At 44.1% G+C, this 21,379-nt stretch overlaps 2 protein-coding genes and 1 non-coding gene across 3 annotated transcripts; 1 reads left to right on the plus strand and 2 right to left on the minus strand.

The window, feature by feature from the left end:
• The first annotated feature begins 234 nt into the window (after positions 1–234).
• On the plus strand, positions 235–308 carry TRNAE-UUC (transfer RNA glutamic acid (anticodon UUC)). The gene has a single exon. It is a non-coding gene; the product is annotated as a tRNA-Glu (tRNA).
• A 510-nt stretch (positions 309–818) lies between these two features.
• Positions 819–6,974, minus strand: LOC127305626 (uncharacterized). Its single transcript, XM_051336131.2, has 11 exons — positions 6,817–6,974; positions 4,047–4,101; positions 3,881–3,936; positions 3,615–3,669; positions 2,626–2,707; positions 2,410–2,536; positions 2,204–2,317; positions 1,929–2,127; positions 1,715–1,760; positions 1,398–1,473; positions 819–1,285 (listed from the first exon to the last, which is right to left on the minus strand). Exons 5-11 carry the CDS (start codon positions 2,680–2,682, stop codon positions 987–989), a joined length of 918 nt encoding a protein of 305 aa, XP_051192091.1. The 5' UTR covers positions 2,683–2,707; positions 3,615–3,669; positions 3,881–3,936; positions 4,047–4,101; positions 6,817–6,974; the 3' UTR covers positions 819–986.
• Positions 6,975–7,888: 914 nt separating this feature from the next.
• LOC127305633 (putative F-box/LRR-repeat protein 9) lies at positions 7,889–10,661 on the minus strand. The gene is made up of 3 exons (XM_051336141.1): positions 10,612–10,661; positions 9,584–9,933; positions 7,889–8,862 (listed from the first exon to the last, which is right to left on the minus strand). The coding sequence occupies exons 2-3, from the start codon at positions 9,931–9,933 to the stop codon at positions 8,097–8,099; spliced, it is 1,116 nt and encodes a 371-aa protein (XP_051192101.1). The 5' UTR covers positions 10,612–10,661; the 3' UTR covers positions 7,889–8,096.
• Positions 10,662–21,379: the final 10,718 nt, after the last annotated feature.

Genomic DNA, 21,379 nt, shown 5'->3' on the forward strand with positions numbered 1-21,379 from the left:
GTGAAACTTGACGAATACACATATATTATGGAGATGTACACGTAAATTTTTTTATCAAAATTTTTTAACACTTGGAAATATGTTTTTATGGTAAAGGGATCATACGCACCCGGGAGCCGAATTGAGTTTATGCACACTAGTAAGCCAAAACTAAATATTTTGAAATAGAAGTTAGGAAGAAACAAACATTTCCTTACACTATAGGTATGTACAGTATCCAACAACGTCAACAAGTCCATCGTCGTCCAGCCCGGTTAGGATACCTGGCTTTCACCCAGGCGACCCGGGTTCAAATCCCGGCGATGGAGATTTTTGTTCCTTTTCCACCTGCCCCGTGTAATAGCCTCACCGTATTTTAATTGCTTTTTTAGTATGCTGCGAGTTTCATTGTTTTTGCTCTGGAAAAGTATATCAATAAACGTAAACATCATTGTATTTTTGCTCTTTTTCCACCTGTCCTGCGTTATGCCCTCACCATACTTTAATTTTTTTTTTTAGTATGCTCCGAGTTTCATTGTTTTTGCTCTGGAAAAGTATATCAATAAACGTAAACATCATTGTATTTTTGCTCTTTTTCCACCTGTCCTGCGTTATGCCCTCACCATACTTTAATTTATTTTTTTAGTATGCTGTGAGTTTCATTGTTTTTGTTCTGGTTAAGTATATCAACAAACGTGAACAGCAGAACCTAAAAATACTACTCCGAATGATGACTGCCATATCTACATGGAGCGCATCAGTGGCACATGTAAATAGAAGCATGTGAAATGCTACATTCCAAGAATCAGAAGACCACATACATGCTACATGGAAAAATGGCCAAATTAGAACTATATATGGAAGTTTTTCCTTGCAAACAATTTTATGGTAATAAACAGTTTCAAGATCCCACGTCAGCCAAATGACTGATCGATTTCATGTTGCCACACCATGGCAGGAGCAGGGATACAAGCAGAACAGCAGTACTTCAGTCTACTGGAAGCTCCTCATTCCAGCAGAAGCTGATCTAACTCATCAAATCCATCGTTTTCATCGTAGAATTCTCCTGATTTGTCGTTGTCAATCACCGCCAGTTCAGCGTGGCTATCATTTTCATAGAGGAATTCTTCTGGCTCGTCATTGTCAACCACTGCCAGTTCATCACCAGGAGACACACCAGTGTTCTGGTAGAATTCTTCCTTCTGGGCATCCCACTCTTTCACGATTTCCTCTACCCTGTCGCCCAGCAGTTTGTCGTTCTGAAGGATGTGCTTGGCATTTTCCACATCAACCGTTTGGCTTACCTCTACCAACGTAAACGAGAATAACAAAAAGGATAGCAGTAGGGTCATTGACAGTACTAATAATACTAATGAAATTCCAGATAGTATAAGAAGATGATGGCAACAGATAAACACCTGTCAAAGCTAATTCTTTGGCTTTAGCATAGTCCATTGACAATTTCTTGATGGTATCAAGTTCAAGCTCCTCACCCTAGATGCAGATTGATGTGTCAGAACACAGCAATACTTTATTCAAACTTAACTGGAATGTTTACAGCATGCGCCAACCAGTACCATTGGCAGAAGAGAGGGGGGATAGGCAGGGAGGTAAAACAAAATAAATGATAACAGTCAGCCTATGTGGCAATGTCACCTAAATGTGTTAAATGAATCTTAAAAGAGACCATGAATGGAAATAGAAGCAATGATATATGTAAAGAGACTAAACTTACCAAGTCAGTGTGTGTGTATCTCCCTATTTGAGTATTTGCAAACAACCTGCAGCATAAATATAAAATTCAGAATATTAGGACTCCAGTAATTAGTAGTGTGTTCTTGTTTGCACACAGAGAATATAACGATGGAACAGCTTACTACCCTGCAAGAAGAAACACACAATGCTAATGATGAAGACCAGACAGATGCTAGAGCAGAAAATTCACGTACTTGTCACAGGCAAATTTCACCCGTTTAGTCTGGAATGCATTCAATTCGTCAACCTGCTTGGCCCCATGGTCACCAAGCAAATTGATGAATCCAAACAAAAACATGCCTTTGTCTAGCATCCTTTTGACAAGTGCTGGTACAAGACCAATTCCTCTCTGCTTAGCGTCCGCGATGAACTCTTTGAGTTGCTTGGACTCCTCTGTTGCATGACATATTCAGCGGATTAATCTTCAAACTTCAATAAGCCTTAATTTAGTGAAGAAAATATGCCTTACCAAGAGACAGATAAATTTTGAAGTGTGGCTTGTATGGTTGGCACTCATAAAGACAGTAAAGGCAGTAAAGACCTGCCAACCTTTGAGATAGAGAACTTTGGGAAGCCATATGGCCTACATACACAACAAAGGGAAAATACATCAGTAGTGCTGCAAAGAAGATTACCTGTGGGTAAAGTACCAATTTCTAGGAAACCATAGCTTACCTATACAATGCAAAAAGAGGGACTGCATGAAAACACCCGAGTTGGTCTTGGGTCGGCCTTCATAGATATAAGAGAACTTCTTGGCCATCCACGCTCTTTTGAAATCAGTGAATGACGTACAATGTTCCTGCCATACAGAAATGCAAAGGATGCTACTTATTTAACATATGGTATGCACATGACACAACTAGATGAACTGCGTGAGACAAAAAAGACCTTGGCATAATCATCTAGCAGCTCGTCAATATCCAGCTTGAAAGGAGCAAGATCCATCCTAAGGTTGAGTTCAAATGTGAATCTGAAACCAGAAAGAGCTATTAACTTCAACAGCAAAGAAAAAGAAAATGTAATACAGAAACAGTCATCTTCTATCAGAGAACACCACGACGAGAAAAAAAAGGGCCTGAATCATGGAGCGATACTTTCTGCACTAATGTTCTTCCTATCACTGGACTTTTCAGCTGATTTTCCATCCTACCTTGTGTTCTCTACCTACATCACCTTCTTATTGATTAAGCGGCATGAGCAACTCTTTTTTTTTTCAGGATTCCAGTGGCTTTCAAAAAGCACTTAGTTACTTTTAGCTTTCAATGTAACAGTTGAGTTAAATACATCTTTACAAGCAGTAACAATGGAAAATTTAATAAAAACTACAAGCAGTGGCCAAGACAGTATTAGAGCAAGCCACAGGCCAACAACTAAGTGCCTACATAATACCCAAAAAAGAATTCTCATGTTGAAGCATCAAAAAAGGCTCGATTGCACAATGAATGAGGAATTTGAACTCAATTCTTAGTGAATGTAATGGCTCGATTGCACAATGAATGAGGAATTTGAACTCAATTCTTAGTGAATGTACATGCAACTTCTTACAGATTAATTCTATTGTCTACATGCAACTACAAGTTACTGTATGTCACTCCAGAAAAAATAGCTCCGTGGAATGTTGGAAATTACGCATCACAAGTCCAGCATTAACGTTAATCTAGTAGCAGAAAGAACTAGTACACACTTCTGATAGAGATAGTAGCACCGTTAAAACCCAGCTAAATGAAGAACTAGCACACACTTCTGATAAATACAAAGAAACCATAGCCATACAACAAAAAACTTAGAAGCCACAGAAAAATGGCAGCACATGAGCATCATTGAGCGTACAGCACATGAAAAAATGGCAGCAGGGGACAAGAGTACAACGAGCGTACCTGCCACTACAATATTGTCGAGCTGACTGCCAAAACAATTAATCTAGAAAATATCCTGTAGACAATATGTTTGTTAAGTTTGCACCAGCATGCATGACTATAGTAAATCTTAAGTTGATATTACAAAGTTTTTCGTATATGTATAAAGAATTATTCATGGTGATGTAATGACCTCTTCATTTCAAAGAAAGTGGTGGCATGCATATACATTCCCACTAGAAGGAGGACAGCAAAGCAGCAAAACAGGGTAGAAAACAGATTATGACCTTGGATGTCGCCTACTCGCCTCCTTCGTGTAATCAGCAACTCCGAGTGCCCAGGTCTATGTACAGAAGCAACAAGATTAGATGGATGTGCACTTAGAACAAAGCAACACAAGTTCAATAAAGAACCAACAAGTGAATGGGAAAGGGAATGAAGGTTCATACATACATGAGATAGGTGTTGCTCTCCCTTCTCAGCACAGCCTTCTCACAACACCAGCGAGCTGCAATCATTCAGAGGAACATTTAGAGTTTGAAATACCAGCAGAGGTCAGACAAACCTTACAAGATGGCACAAAGTGCTATAGAGAAAATACAAATAACTAAAAATACTGCACATAAGATCAAGAACCCTGGTCAACTTGATCTCCCGCAAGAACAGAGTTCAGAAACAAAGATCAGAGGAGACAGTGTTTTGGCGCTGCGCACAACTTGCAGCTTTTCTTGTTCTTTCTCTCCCTTTTATTGAAGGGACCGATCGTGTCTGTCACAAGATGCCCACAAGCAGACGTGCCATCCCACGTCCTGGCTAGCGCTTCGATCGTATTGAAAACTAAATCAAAAGGAAACAAGCCTACCTGATCCTAGGAAAATAGCTGAACTTCTAACCGACTAAACCGACGAAACTGTCTAACTGAACCTCTAAAACTCGACGCTTATTGAGTAACACACTAGATTAACTAACAGCCATTACTAGCAAAGTCTAGTTTCTTTCAAGTAAGAAAAGGTAATTTTAGTTATCTTTGGATGCAGCGAATTGGGCCTGAAATTGAATTGGACTGGGAATTCCAGATCCAAGATGGAAAGGAAACGACTTCCAATTCGAATTGTGTTGTTTAAGGTGACCCCCTGTCCCCCTTCTTGTTTAACATCATTGTTGACGTCCTCCAGCAGATGCTTCTGGAAGCTTCCCGCGAGGGGCTCCTCCTCCACCCGTTGGTTGACGATCTCCCTTGCCCGGTTCTCCAGTACGCGGATGATACCCTCATCATCATCAGGGCTATCCCCGACCATGTCGCCAATCTTAAAAACTTCCTTGACGACTTCTCGGCCGCCACTGGCCTCACCATCAACTTCCACAAGAGCACCTTTGTCCCCATTGGCACTCGTCCAGATGAAGCACTCGCCATGGCTGAAAATTTTGGTTGCTCTGTATCCTCCTTCCCCCAAACCTACCTTGGTCTCCCCCTCTCCACCTATAAGCTCCGCCCTGCAGATTTCGCCCCCATCATCCACAAAAGCGATATGCGCCTCTCTGGATGGCGCGGCCGCTGTCTCCCTATCGGTGGACGGCTGATCCTTGTTAATTGCGTCCTCACTGCCACGCTCGCCCATGCCATGGGCGCCGGCCTTCTCCCGGCTGGGGTCGTTGAGGCTATCGACAAGAGGCGCAGAGCTTTCCTCTGGACCGGGGAGGAGACCTGCAATGGGGGGAGCTGCAAAGTTGCTTGGGATGATGTCTGTGTCCCCAAAAAGCTTGGTGGCCTCGGCGTCCTCTCTATCCGCTACCAAAACTCTGCTCTCCTTAGCAAATTCCTCACCAAACTCCACTCGGACACCGATGCTCCCTGGGCTCGCTGGCTTCGCCGCTCCTACGGCTGGAACGGATCCAGGGATCTTGGGGAAAGCCACCGCCTGGACACCCCCGTCTGGAAAGGGATCGTGGCTGGCCTTGCTTCTTTCCGCCTCATCTCCAGAGTTTGCATTGGCAGTGGCGCCTCCACTTCCTTCTGGTTTGACCTTTGGATTGGAGACTCCACGCTACAAGATCGCTTCCCCAACCTCTTCTCCCACTCTACCCGCGCTCATATCAGCGTGGCCACGGCCGTTGTCTCTTGACTTCCGTGGTACTCTTGGACCGCGCCTTTCGCTAGCTGCTGAGGCTGACCTCCGTGCCCTATCCGACGAGCTTAGCTCGGTGGTCCTGCGCCATGACGCCCCGGATGTTCGCTCGTGCCGCCTCACTAACACTAAGATGTCGAACAAAAGTTTCTATTCCAATTCTTTCAGGCATCTGCAGGCTGACGATCTGGCAGACAAGGTCTGGAGAACCGCTGCCCCCCTCAAGTGCAAGATCTTCTGTTGGCTGGCTCGGAAAAAATGCCTCCCCACCAACGAACGGCGCTTCAGACACCAACTCAGTACCACTGCTGCGTGCCTCTCTTGCGGCCAAGTTGAGGACGTCGACCACCTACTCTTCTGTGCCCCCGGGCCCAGGAGGTGTGGGACTCCTTCTACCCCGACTTCACTAGTAGGGGGCTCTCCCGGGCTCCGAACATCTGGACTTCGCTGTGCCGGAACTTTGAAGATGCCTCCACTACCACTGCCATTCTCTGGAACATCTGAAAAAGGCGGAACGCTCGTACCTTCAACGGCGTGAACGAAGACCTCACCCTCGTTTTCAGGAGGTGCCTGGAAGATATTAGACTTTGGGCTCATCGATGTACTACCCCCTCCTCCTCCTCCGCTCTAAATAATTGGTGTAATGGATATGACCCCCCTTGAGGTCCCTCCCTCCTTTCTCCCCCTCTCTCCCCTCCCTACCCCCTCTAATATGTTGTAACAACTCCTTTGTGGTCGTTTTATAAATGTGTTCAGGCTGGCGTAAGCCCGCCGTAGCCAGGGTCAAAAAAAAAAAAAATTGTGTTGTTTGGGAGTTCTTGGAATTTGTTGTTGGGATAGATGGAATTGGATGATTTGCTGACCATCGTTCACCTTTATACGTTCGTAAACCATCGTTCACTGCCTCCACGATCAGCTCGACTTGGAGACGGCCAAAGAGAGGCCACCGGCCGCCGCCGTTACCCCTACCGTCGCCTTTTCCCCTACCGCCCGGTCGCATCTAGGGTTAGGGGAACCGGTGAGGACGACGACCGGTCGCATCGAGGCTCGGAGGAGGGCGGGAACCGGTGAGGAAGACAAGGGCGGGGGTGGCTTACCGGAGCAGGCGCCGCCGCTGCCGGGAACTTCCACGTCGCGTCGGGCGGAGCAGGCCGAGCTCCCGAGATTCCCTCGCTCTGTGGTGAAGGGAGTGAGGGAACTGTACGGGCGGGACTCGTTTCCGTGCGATTCCGAGCGGGAGTGGATGCGCGGGAAGTGAGCTCGTAATTGGATCCAGTTAAGCCACCTAGACATGCGAATTGGGTTTATCCAATTCCAAATTTTCTACTCCTGTATTCTGATGTCTAATTCTCTGTATCCGAACACATCGATAAAAAGGTTCTGTATTTTCTCAAACACCGCAATACTTAGGGCCTGTTGATTAAAGGATTTTAAAAGCACATGAGGAAGAAACGTAGTAACAGTATGTTGTGGCATGTGAAATCTTACAGAAATTAGTTGCATAAGTTGTTTGGTTATATTATAAGAAAAACACATGAAATTTCTATAGAGATTGAGTGCATGTTATAGCTGTTATGGATACAAAGGAAATTTTCCAACTGGTCTAACCTCTCGCTAAAAATCCTATAAAATTATAGTATAGGTAAACAATCCATAAAAAAAAACTGTAGAATTTGATCTTTTAAATCAAATGGATTTTATAAAAAAATCTACAGATAAAAATATCTTATAAAATTTCTTTAAAAATCCTTCGAATCAACATGCTCTATGTAATTCCGACGAGGCAAAACCACGTTGTAGCCAGACAACAATCAAAAGAGCCCTAGCCGATTGATCGCTAGGGAGATGTTGAGCCTAAATTGTCCTGCCACTCATGATGGGAATGGGCTAACCCGACCCTGCTCCTCTATCCATAGCCTTTTCCAAGCCTAAAATGCTTTTCTATTCATGACAGAACCACTATTTGGACATCGAACAGTACTGCAGTAGGTGGTCCATACCCTACATTTGTCAACTCTTCCCAAAACTATGAATTATTTCTTTCCTTTACCTGTTTGTTGTCAAAATTTTCACATTATTTTAGCTAAGATTGCATCGCCAGAATCGCATCCTTCCCACTGCTCCCTGCTTAACATATGCCAGTTTGCAAGTCAGCCAGGCACAATCATGTGTCGGAAACAGAGGGAGTTTTACTCTATGATCAAAGCACAACAAACTAAAACTAAAAACACATCGAGCTAACACGAGCTTGCCAAGACACCTACCGGCTGCACACACACGGATTTTAGTAGTACTATAAAATCTGAAACTCCAGACCGATACTACATGCTACATATTCTGTCCCAACACAAATAAAGACAACTTCCTTGTAAGATTCCTACAGGCCATAATAATCATGGATATAAGTATACGCGGTAATGTCATCGATGTCAATGTTGCTCAAGTCAGGTTCAGAGCCATCTGAGAGAAGAGAGATATCATCATAGTAGTTATCCCACTCATCACCCATCTCATCATCCCCGTGAGGTAGATCCTCGTAAGCGACTAACTCTCGTCCTTCATGTTCATCAATGAGATGAAGCTCCTGGAAGGGGGTCTGACCTTCAGTAATCTTGACATGTTTGAGATGAGCCCATCTTGCTCGGAGGCCATCATCAACCTTCACATTCCAGCAGTCACTGAGATCGAGCAACTCGAGGTGGGGGCAGTTTTTGAGGATGTCATGAACACCCTTCTTCGTCAAGCTGTTACCTGAAATCTGAAGGATCCGTAGCTCATGCATGTTTTCAGCTATTGCAAATGCATCTGCGTTTTTACTCTCATGCCACATCACATCTTCTTCTTCACAGAATGGATCATTGAAAAGCTCATCCACACCATCCTCCTCCTCCTCCTCCTCCTCCTCTTCATCCTCACTGTCATCATGAATAACCTGGTGCACTCCGTCAAACTCGGCGTTGACTCTCAGGCATCTCAGCTGTGGGCACTTACTGCCAACATATTTGTAAAATTCTTCAAGAATACCGAAAGCATATGAATGCTCTAGCTCCTCTAGCAAAGGGAATTTCGCAGCAAACACAGATAATTCTTCACAAAAAACAGACGTGCATCCAATGAGTCGGATGCTCTTCAATGAGCTTGTCCTGCAAAGGCAAATATCAAATTTGATGACAAGTAAGAAAAAAACAATTTGTCTGAGCAGTAGGTTTGGTAAAGTATCAGGCAATTAAGTTGAATGATATACACAAGCACAATCAATATTTCGAAATAGATTAGACCTAATAGATATTTCTGTTCAACTACACAGTCGTATAAGTTATGGCTTTTCATAAACCACATGCTAAAGTTAGAAGAATTGATTTCTAGAGTTGGCATATCATGAAAACGTCACTTGGATGGTACCTTTCTCAAATAATAAAATTGCAAAAAAAGATATCTATGAAAGTAAGGCAGGAGAAACACAATGTGTTTTGCTACAGACTTAGCTTCCTCTCTCATTTGATAAATTGCAAAACAATATTGGAACACTTTCTGAGGAAAAACCCCTACCCAACATTGCCTGTTATCTAGAACATGCAAACATCCCAAGTGGTACGAAATATATCTAAAATTCACCCTTAGTTACTAACATTTTGCAAGAGAAACTTGGGGGGGGGGGGGGGGGTCCTTTCTGTGGTATTGCGCATTTAACATAGAATGCCAATCACAATTTGAGGAAATGTGTACCACAAAGAATGCAAAATACATATCCAGAACGCAGACTGTTAAGTATACCGTACAAAAAGAAATGGTAATAGACATACTAAGGATTACCACTATGATATTGAAGTATAGAAAGATAACTTTCGCAGGAAAGAAGATTACCTCTCCCCTATGTAACTCAAGAGATTACAGGTAACAAATTTCTGACCCCAGAACGACTCCAGCTTCCCAGCAGACCGATCTACAGCTACCTTAGCCATTGCACACATAACCCTGTTGTCCTTCTTGAAAATCAGCTTATGACGGGTCATGTCCACGAATCGCCACAACTCAGGGACCTTGGCAGCCTCCAACCATGAGTAGCACACAAGGCCCGCACCCATCAGAATTTCAATGGCCCCAAGCTTGGCGAAGATTACAGAAAGCGCGTCAAGTGGTAGCTCTGACCAGTCCCTAGCATCACCAGGCAAGGGGATTGGCTCCACCTCCACTTTTGGGCAAGAGGGCGACATCTGAAAACATGAGTGCATAAATTCAGGAATCAACACTCCAACAATCCTAGGATGATTGTTGGCACCTAAATTTCTCAAAATATCAGGGTTCTGTGTATGCGACATATGGAGAACAAAATTATAGAGTTATGATGATTTATGAATTTGAGTAAAAAAACCTTGGGAAGTTAACTAGTGCAGGACAGAAAGCAGGTTCAGCAAACTAAAACTTACTCGAAGACGTCAGATTTCCTGAGTTGAAGAAAATCAGATGATGTAATGTTAACTTAAATACAGGCACCTGCAACCGATATCCTATCTATACGACCACACGCCAACACCCTATCTAGAATACCACCACAACAGATCTTTATGATACAGAGATCAATCAAAACCAATTTATATCTTTATTTTTTTTGCGGGTGGAACCCAACAATCTTCTCGGTAGGGTTTCTTTAAATCATACACCAACTACTACTTAGAAGAAGAAGAAAATAAGAAGGGTTCTTCACAAGGATAATATCCTAATTAAGATCCTTCAAATCGAATAGGAAAAAAGGGAGCGTTCCTTGTTCCGTTGTTCGGGATTACGGATCGGATAGGAGTAGGACACAAACAAAATCTGCGCAAGATGTAATTTTGGGAGGGCACAGTACGGTTCTAGGATTTGGATCATCTGGTGAAAGGAGAAAATATTACGTTGGTTCGGCCCGCTGCGTGTTTGACAACCGTCTGGATGCACGGAGACCTTCGTGTGGGATTGCTCGCCGAGAGTTTGGAGGGGGTCGCCGTTTGTCAACCTGGGCCTTCTGATTTAGCATGTACGGTTCAGATGAGACATGCGAAAAAGAAAGTGCCACGATCCAAGCGCTAAATACGGACTGAGTGGATTCGCTGCAAAAAGATTAAAAAAACCGGACTGAGTGGCCGGTGTTACGGTGGTGTGTTTGGTTGGGCACACTCTCCCTCGATAGGAGGTGGCCATCCAGTTTTAATACCGTCCTACTCTCTCTTTTTTTTTTCAGAAATATACCGTCCTACTCGTACGGCAAAAGACTGAGAGACATACAACCTAGCGCCGTCTTCCCCTACGGCTCCTCATATACCGGTTCATCTTTCTTCTCCTGGTCTCATATCAGCGTTAGGAAGGGTGGGAAATTCAATCTATATATGTGCATTCGATCACGATATCTCCTTTTAGACTTCAATGATGGTGCTAGAAAATTACTCCCTCCGTTCCTTTTTATAATGTCTGTAGATTTTTGGCAATTGTTTCAGAATATAAGGTTGTAGCTTGGTTTTTTTTAATTACCCCTCTACCGATCAGCTCCCACACGACATGCATGAAAAAAATCCATACAAAAAAAAAAAACAATTAATTGAGATTCCTAATGCATGACCCCCAACGATTTCTTAGATTTAGGAAGCATTGCTTTTCTTTTCCTAATAGTAGAACCTGGCTGCACATATATGGAAAGTCGACCAGAGAGATTTGTGGGATTTGTTATGTCAATTTAGAAAGTTATCGATTTTCCTCATTCTACTCTGATCTCAAATCGTTAAGTCAGGAGGTCTTATGTAAAGAATACTCTTGCGCTAATTTCCATGCCAAAAAACTATAGGCACTATAGAATGGAACGGAGGGAGTATAATTTTCTAGATATGGATCTTTAGATTTTGCTTTGCTAAATCGATTTTGGGTCTTTTCTCATGGTTGCATGATGAGGATTCTCATCGCAATATTTGTCCCGGCTGCTACATCCTTGACAATGGTGATTCCTATTACCGGCTCCTAGGAACGCTGACTAAGTTGTTCGGTTGCTTTTTCATATCATATTAGTGTTGGTACTCTTGCTGATATCTATTGACTACTTTAGTGGTTACGCACATGCACATAGCCCTTTGCGGCTTAAAGTAAATTATGGATCGCTGGTATCAACAGGTTTATTGTTTGGTATCTCGCGTTTGGCTGCTTTTATAAAAATATTGTGTCATGAAAGAATAGAGAGTTTTAGTACCTCGAAGTTTAACTCTTTTCTTTCAGACTTTATTTTGTGAGGAGACCCCAATCTACCGATGAGAGCTACAATTAACCTTGTCTTGGGGAATTAAGTAGGTATATGCTCGTCTAATTGGTTGGACGTCTAGGTATATGTAAGACTGTTCATAGTGGGGGTAACATAGGTGGTAACATCACACATCTCAAAGCATTTGGGTGACATGACATGACAATAAAAGTGTCGTGGTATGGTCACGGTATATGCTACGGGGTAGCTAAAGTTAGGTGGTTCCTGTATGGGCGTCGACGGTATCCGGATGCGGGATTGGTACACAGCACACGGTGATGTACCCAGGTTCAGGGCCCTCGCGGTGGAGGTAAAACCCCTACTCCTGCATGTCTGATGTATATGACAGTATATGGTGTTACATAGTTGCTCCTAGAGCTGTTTGTCCTGAGAAGGAAGAAGCTACTGGGAGCTAAGAGGAACCTGGCCGGCTTGAGAGGAGCCTGGCCGGCTTGAGAGGAGCTCGTACGTGAGCTGAGAGAGAGAGAGCAGCGTTGGCCTCGTTGGCCATGAGCCTGAAAGGCTCTCCCTGGTGTGCCTTATAAAGGCTGGCACCCAGGGGACAAGTGGTGGCCCGCATGCACTGTACACGATATGACTACTGGGGTCCCATCAACTGTAGGCTACAGTGTACAGTCAGGAGCACTATTGCTGTACAGGAGCCTACCGGTAGCCTGTACGTAGACTAGCACGATGCCTTGTCTTCTAGTACGATCGCTGTCTAGGCAGAAGGATCCAATGCCTTGTACTTGTCGTCGATCCTATCCCTGGCCTTGGTCTTCACGTGGATGTAGGAGATGGAGCTGGCTTGTACGTGGCTTTGGTACTTAATCTTGGCCAGCTCGTGTCGTGGAGAGAGCAAGTGGCAGCCGGCCACACATGTACGTAGAGCGGCCGGACCTACGCGTATGCATGCATGGCTGGGAGCAGCTAGCCTCGATCGAGGGAGCGAGCCGCCCAGAGGCCGACCCGGCCGATCGAGGGAGCGAGCCGCCCGGAAGCCGGCCTGGGAGCGGTCCAGCCGGACACGGCCTAGGGAAGCTGGGAGTCGGACGCGGCTCAGCGCGCGGGGAGGCCCAGGCGGTCCAGGGGCGAGCCGGCTTCGGCCCAGCAGCCGGCCTGGCGCCAGGCGGCCGGGTGCGGCCCAGGTGGAGGCGGGAGCAGGCCGGCCAAGCCGGAAGTCGGCCCAGCTGCGGAGGAGGCGCTGTCTTTTCTTCTTTTCTTCATATCTTTTGCGTCGTAGCATCTTTTCTTGTTCCGCGAAGTGTGGTGCGCTCGTGATCTCGAGGACTTTGCCATACCGGGGGTCATTCCCCCGACAAAAAGAAGAAAAAGAGTGAGATGGTAACTAGCTATGTTACCATAACATCACACATCCCAAAACAATATGAGTCTACAACATAATTAATGATACATTGCATGAAACCACATCTAATTTACTACCCACTATGGAGATAGTAACTTAAACTAGTAACATGACATATGTTACTAGACTAAGTTACTCTCCACTATGAGCAACCTAAATGTGTTGCTTCGAGCATTGATGGTGGTGTTGTTCAATCATAATTCATTCGACGGTGGTGTATACACCATTGGGTCGAAAGATCCGGTGGACATGGAGGTCTTCGCTATCCATCGCTTTGGCCCTTCCGCCGGTGGTGACGACGATGCTAAATAAGGTCTCCCCGGTTTCTTCTTCGGCTTTAGCGATGCGTGTCGTTGTGACCCATCAAATATATTGAGGAGATATAGCGGATATATTTGCCTTTCCCTCTACGGAAGAAGGGTTTGATCATATCTTCGTTGGGCCAGCGGTACTAGTTATTCCATCTAATTGGGTGGACGGCTACGTGTGATTACCCTAGCGGCGTCTTCTTCTCCGGGCCATGGATCCTTTGTGATCCATGTTTGATGTCACCTCCAGATAAAGATCGATGACTTCATAGTGCATGTATGAATACTAATTTCTACTTCCCGCGACAAAGCGGGAACTCCACCGGCCGGTACATCGATGCGCAATCGGCGCGTGCGGGACAGGGAGGATAGAGGGCTCCATTGGGACCGAACCGTATTTTTTTTTGTTAATAAAGGCTTTCTTGTGGTGTCGGTGTTTCATCGGTATAGAGCCGGACTCCTTGGGAAAAATGTCTTCTGCACGAGGCTAGGCAATCATGTATGTTATGCGCGTTACAAAGCGATTTCACCCCTACGTGCCAAATAAACGGGAAACTATAAGAACATCTCCAAGAGATGATGTATTTTACATCGCTTATTTTTGCTCCATTTCCTGTTTTTACTACACTTATTTATGCTCACAAAAGTTAAGATGGTGTAAATACATCATCTCTCCTCTGAAACGGCTCCAGGAGATGATATATTTCACATCACCATCTAGGTGATGTATATTTCAGATTTACAAACATATGGATAAACTACGATGAATATTATGAAATAGATGTCACATATATGATGAATAACATACGAATTAAAATCAAGCGGTTCTTTCCACACCCGCCGACCATCTTCCTGGCTCCTCCACGATAGGGGGTGGCGGTGGGGGCGGTGGAGGAACAACGAACTGCACGGTGACATCGAAGGGGTTCTTTCCACACCCGCCGACCATCTTCCACTTGGTTCTTGCAGAGCGGGCGCGATCGGCACCGATGCGGACACTGTCGGCGCTGCCCTCTTCGGACCGGCCACCTTGCCCTTCGTCGCGGGCTTCGTCCCTTTCGATCTCGATGGTGCAGCCCCGGCTACGATCGACACAGTGGTTGCGCATGGCGTGGCGAACATCGGCCGGAAAATGGAGGCACTATGGTTGGCTGTTGCGGGCGCAGCGGCAATTTCACCGGGAACTGGCTGGCGGAGGCGATGGGAGGGCCATAATGGGTGGGTGGAGGCAGGGTTGGCCGGAGGAGGGATCCATGGCTAGGATTTGGCCGGCTGTGGGGGCGGTCGGGCGCGCGCGGGTGGAAGCACGAAAACGATTGGACCTTTTTTATCTGTTGGAGCTATATTTTTGCTCCAATGTGATGTAAACGGTAGTTATTTTACATCTATATTTTTGTATCTCTTAGTTATCTTACATCTGCATCATCCCTTTTTTATGTGGTTCTTGCATAAGAAGGTTTTGCTTACTAAAGATAATTTAGCAAAGAGAAACTGGCAAGGGAGTCGTAGATGTTATTTTTGTGATTAAGATGAAACAATACAACCATTTATTTATCGATTATCCCTTCGCAAAAATGGTATGTAGTCTATATGACCCTCCCCCCCCCCCCCCCCCCCCCCCCCACCTCACCACCGCAAATATTATGAACTTCTTTGGGATTTGGTTAGCGGGTGTACCAAAGAAAAATAAAGTGCACATCAGAGTTGGTGTTGGTGCTTTATTATGGGCCATGTGGAATACTCAGAATGATTATATTTGATAATGCAGAATCAACTTCTTTTATGCAGGTAATACCAATGGTTATGCATTAGATTCGTATGTGGTCCTTGATGACCCACAAGTATAGGGGGTGTATCGTAGTACTTTCGATAAATAAGAGTGTCGAACCCAACGAGGAGCAGAAGGTGTTGACAAGTAGTTTCGATGAAAGATTCACTGTAAATGATCACAGACAAGTATTCAGGGGGTTTTGATGTAGCAGATAAATAAAGTACAAGTAAATAAAATGCGAGAGTAATAGTTGCAGCGAGTGGCCCAGTCCTTTTTAGCATAAAGGACAAGCCGGTTTGTTTACTTATGATGACCAAACATTCTTGAGGACACACGAGAATCTAGTCTAGTGCTTTCGCTTCATATAGTTGATTAATCTTCATTGCTTTGATAAGTGTCGTGTGGGTGAACCTATGCTAATGCATCACCCTTCCTAGGACTAATACATACTTGTGATTATACCCCTTCCAAGAATCCGCAAATACAAGAAAGTAATTAAGATAAATCTAACCACAGCCTTAAACTCTGAGATCCTGCTATCCCTCCTGCATCGATATACCAACGGGGGTTCAGGTTGCTGTCACTCCGGCAGCCCCACAATTAGCAAACGAATACAAGATGCATTCCCCTAGGCCCATAAAGGTGAAGTATCATGTAGTCGACGTTCACATGACACCACTAGAAGAATAACACCACAACTTAAATATCAAACCATTAAATATTACTCAACATAGTTCACTACTAACATTTAGACTTCACCCATGTCCTCAAGAACTAAACGAACTACTCACGAGACATCATATGGAACATGATCAGAGGTGATATGATGATGAATAACAATCTGAACATAAACCTTGGTTCAATGGTTTCACTCAATAGCATCAATAACAAGGAGTAATCAATACCGGGAGAGTTTCCCCTATGAAATAATCAAGATTCAATCCTAGATGTTACAGCGGTGATGAGGTTCAGCGGTGGAGATGACGGTGACGGTGATTGAGATGATGATGATGATGATCCCAATGAAGTCCAGCTCGATGACGGTGACGATGGCGTCGATTCCCCCTCTGGGAGAGAATTTCCCCGGCGGATTTCAGCCTGCCGGAGAGCTCTTTTCTCTCTGGTGTTTTCCGCCACGCAGAGGCGGCTGTGTCTCCTCGCGATTATCCCCAATACCTTAGGTTTTCGTGTAGATGAAGTACGCGAAAGAGAGGCGGCCGAGAGGGGCTATGGGCCCCCTCCCCACAAGGCGGCGCGGCTAGGGTGGAGCCCGCGCCGGCCTATGGGGGGGCCATGGCGGCCCTCCTCGGCCCCTCCTTTTGGTTGGCTCCTTCTTCTGGAGAAATAAGACCTTCGGTGTAATTTCCGTCAGTTGTTGATCTTCAGAAATATTGCATTCTGACGGTGCTTTTTCCAGCAGAATCCTGACTCCGGTGAGTGATTCTCCAATAATCATGAAACATGCAAAATAGGTGAAATAACATAAGTATCATCTATAAATATGAAATATATCAATGAATAACAGTAAGTTATGATATAAAATTGTAGGGATTCGTTGCATAGAAAACAAAAAAATTCCTACCAAGAGAACGCAATCCAAGCCAAGATGCTATCTAGAAGACGGGAGCAATGAGGGGATGAGCGAGACTCACCCTTGAAGATTTCCAAAGCCTACAAGATGAGGCTCTTGTTGTTGCGGTAGACGATCACTTGCTGCTTTCAAAAGCGCGTAGAAGGTCTTGACGGTGCCACAATCGGGCAGCACCTCCGTACTCGGTCACACGTTCGGTGTTGATGAAGACGATGTCCTTCTCCCCATTCCAGAGGGCAGCGGAAGTAGTAGCTCCTCCTTGAATCCGGCAGCACGACGGCGTGGTGGCGGTGGCGATGGAGATCTCCGGCGGAGCTCCGCTAAGCGTTGCGGGAGAGGTGGAGGAGGTGGGGCGGCTAGGGTTTGGGAGAGGGGGTGGCCGGCCACTTAGGGGGTGCGGCCAAGCTATGGCTTGAGGTGGCCGGCCCCCTCCCCTTGGCCCTCATTATATAGGTGGAACACCCAAGAGTTGGTCTACAAGTCTTCGAATAAGACCCCAAACCAAAACCTTCCATATGACATGAAACCTACCCAAGGTGGGATTCCCACTTGAGGTGGGATTCCCACCTTTCCTTGGGAGGGGGTGGCCGGCCACCTTGGTGGAGTCCACCTGGGACTCCACCCCTCTAGGGTTGGCCGGCCATGGGTGGTGGAGTCTGATACGTCTCAAACGTATCTATAATTTCTTATGCTCCATGCTACTTTTATGATGATACTCACATGTTTTATACACATTATATGTCATTATTATGCACTTTCCGGCACTAACCTATTGACGAGATGCCGAAGAGCCGATTCTTGTCAAGTCTGCTGTTTTTGGTTTCAGAAATCCTAGTAAGGAAATATTCTCGGAATTGGACGAAATCAACGCCCAGAGGCTTATTTTTCCACGAAGCTTCCAGAAGACCGAGGGAGAAACGAAGTGGGGCCACGGGGCGCCGCCACACTAGGGCGGCACGGCCTAAGGGGGCCCGCGCGGCCCTAGCGTGTGGGGCCCCCGTGACTCCTCCGACTCCGCCCTTCCGCCTACTTAAAGCCTTCGTCGTGAAACCCTCTGTACCGAGAGCCACGATACGGAAAACCTTCCAGAGACGCCGCCGCCGCCAATCCCATCTCGGGGGATTCAGGAGATCGCCTCCGGCACCCTGCCAGAGAGGGGAATCATCTCCCGGAGGGCTCTTCATCGCCATGATCGCCTCCGGATCGATGTGTGAGTAGTTCACCCCTGGACTATGGGTCCATAGCAGTAGCTAGATGGTTGTCTTCTCCTCATTGTGCTATCATGTTAGATCTTGTGAGCTGCCTATCATGATCAAGATCATCTATTTGTAATGCTACATGTTGTGTTTGTTGGGATCCGATGAATATTGAATACTATGTCAAGTTGATTATCAATCTATCATATATGTTGTTTATGTTCTTGCATGCTCTCCGTTGCTAGTAGAGGCTCTGGCCAAGTTGATACTTGTAACTCCAAGAGGGAGTATTTATGCTCGATAGTGGATTCATGCCTCCATTGAATCTGGGATAGTGACAGAAAGTTCTAAGGTTGTGGATGTGCTGTTGCTACTAGGGATAAAACATCGATGCTTTGTCTAAGGATATTTGTGTTGATTACATTACGCACCATACTTAATGCAATTGTCTGTTGTTTGCAACTTAATACCGGAAGAGGTTCGGATGATAACCTGAAAGTGGACTTTTTAGGCATAGATGCATGCTGGATAGCGGTCTATGTACTTTGTCGTAATGCCCTGATTAAATCTCATAGTACTCATCATGATATATGTATGTGCATTGTTATGCCTTCTTTATTTGTCAATTGCCCAACTGTAATTTGTTCACCCAACATGCTATTTATCTTATGGGAGAGACACCACTAGTGAACTGTGGACCCCGGTCCATTCTTTACATCTGAAATACAATCTACTGCAATTGTTCTTTACTGTTCTTCGCAAACAAACATCATCTTCCACACTATACATCTAATCCTTTGTTACAGCAAGCCGGTGAGATTGACAACCTCACTGTTACGTTGGGGCAAAGTACTTTAATTGTGTTGTGCAGGTTCCACGTTGGCGCCGGAATCCCTGGTGTTGCGCCGCACTACACTCCGCCGCCATCAACCTTCAACGTGCTTCTTGGCTCCTACTGGTTCGATAAATCTTGGTTTCTTACTGAGGGAAACTTGCTTCTATACGCATCATACCTTCCACTTGGGGTTCCCAACGGACGTTTGCTTTACGCGTATCAAGCTAAATTTCTGGCGCCGTTGCCGGGGAGATCAAGACACGCTGCAAGGGGAGTCTCCCACTTCCAATCTCTTTACTTTGTTTTTGTCTTGCTTTACTTTACTTTATTTACTGCTTTGTTTGCTCTCTATATCAAAAACACACAAAAAAATTAGTTGCTAGCTTTACTTTATTTACTGTCTTGTTTGCGTTCTCTATATCAAAAACACAAAAAAAATTAGTTACTTGCATTTACTTTATTTAGTTTGCTTTATTTACTACTGCTAAAATGTATACTCCTGAAAACACTAAGTTGTGTGACTTCACTAGAACAAATAATAATGATTTCCTATGCACACCTATTGCTCCACCTGCTACTACAGCAAAATTCTTTGAAATTAAACCTGCTTTACTAAATCTTGTTATGAGAGAGCAATTTTCTGGTGTTAGTTCTGATGATGTTGCTGCCCATCTTAATAATTTTGTTGAACTTTGTGAAATGCAAAAGTATAAGGATGTAGATGGTGATATTATAAAATTGAAATTGTTTCCTTTCTCCTTAAGAGGAAGAGCTAAAGATTGGTTGCTATCTTTGCCTAAGAATAGTATTGATTCATGGACTAAATGTAAGGATGCTTTTATTGGTAGATATTATCCTCCCGCTAAAATTATATCTTTGAGAAGTAGCATAATGAATTTTAAGCAATTAGATAATGAACATGTTGCTCAAGCATGGGAGAGAATGAAATCTTTGGTAAAGAATTGCCCAACCCATGGACTAACTACTTGGATGATCATCCAAACCTTCTATGCAGGATTGAATTTTTCTTCGCGGAACCTATTGGATTTAGCTGCTGGAGGTACCTTTATGTCCATCACTTTGGGGGCGGCGACAAAGCTTCTTGATGATATGATGACAAATTACTCTGAATGGCATACTGAAAGGGCTCCACAAGGTAAGAAGGTAAATTCTGTTGAAGAAACCTCCTCCTTGAGTGATAAGATTGATGTGATTATGTCTATGCTTGTGAATGGTAGATCTAATGTTGATCCTAATAATATTCCTTTAGCTTCATTGGTTGCTCAAGAAGAGAATGTTGATGTAAATTTCATTAAAAATAATAATTTCAACAACAATGCTTATAGGAATAATTCTGGTAACAACTATAGGCCATATCCTTCTGCTAATAGTAATGGTTATGATAATTCTTATGAGAATTCTTACAACAATAATAGAAGTGTACCCCCTGGTCTTGAAGCCATGCTTAAAGAATTTATTAGTACACAAACTGCTTTTAACAAATCTGTTGAGGAAAAGCTTGATAAAATTGATATTCTTGCTTCTAAGGTTGATAGACTTGCCTCTGATGTTGATCTTTTAAAGTTAAATTTATTCCTAATAAGGATATTCATAATAAAATTGTTACTACAGCAAATTCCATCCAAGTTAGAATTAATGAGAATATAAGATTGATGGCTGAATTGCATGCTAGGTGGGAAAGAGAAGAAAACGAAAAACTTGCTAAAGAGAATAATGTAGCTAAAGTTTGGACTATTACCACCACTAGTAATGATAATGATTCACATGTTGCTAAACCTCCTACTATTAATGGTAAAATAATTGGTGTTGGCAATGTTTCTACTCCTAGTGCAAAGCGTGCAAAATTGCCTGAAACTGCTAAAACTGCTTGTGATAAAACTGCTGAAATTTTTCAAAATACTGGGGACAATGATCCCATTGCTGTAGATCATAATGGTTTAGATTTTGATGATTGTCACATCTCTGAAGTTATAAAGTTCTTACAAAAACTTGCTAAAAGTCCCAATGCTAGTGCTATAAATTTGGCCTTTACAAAACATATTACAAATGCTCTCATAAAAGCTAGAGAAGATAAACTAAAACTTGAAACTTCTATTCCTAGGAAGTTAGAAGATGGTTGGGAGCCCATCATTAAGATGAGGGTCAATGATTTTGATTGTAATGCTTTATGTGATCTTGGTGCAAGTATTTCTGTTATGCCTAAGAAATTAAATCTATGATATGTTTGACTTGCCACCATTGAAAAATTGTTATTTGGATGTTAATCTTGCTGATAATGCTACAAAGAAACCTTTGGGGAGGATTGATAATGTT

The sequence above is a fragment of the Lolium perenne genome, chromosome 1 (genome assembly GCF_019359855.2).
Source record: "Lolium perenne isolate Kyuss_39 chromosome 1, Kyuss_2.0, whole genome shotgun sequence".
NCBI classification, from domain to species: Eukaryota; Viridiplantae; Streptophyta; class Magnoliopsida; order Poales; family Poaceae; genus Lolium; species Lolium perenne.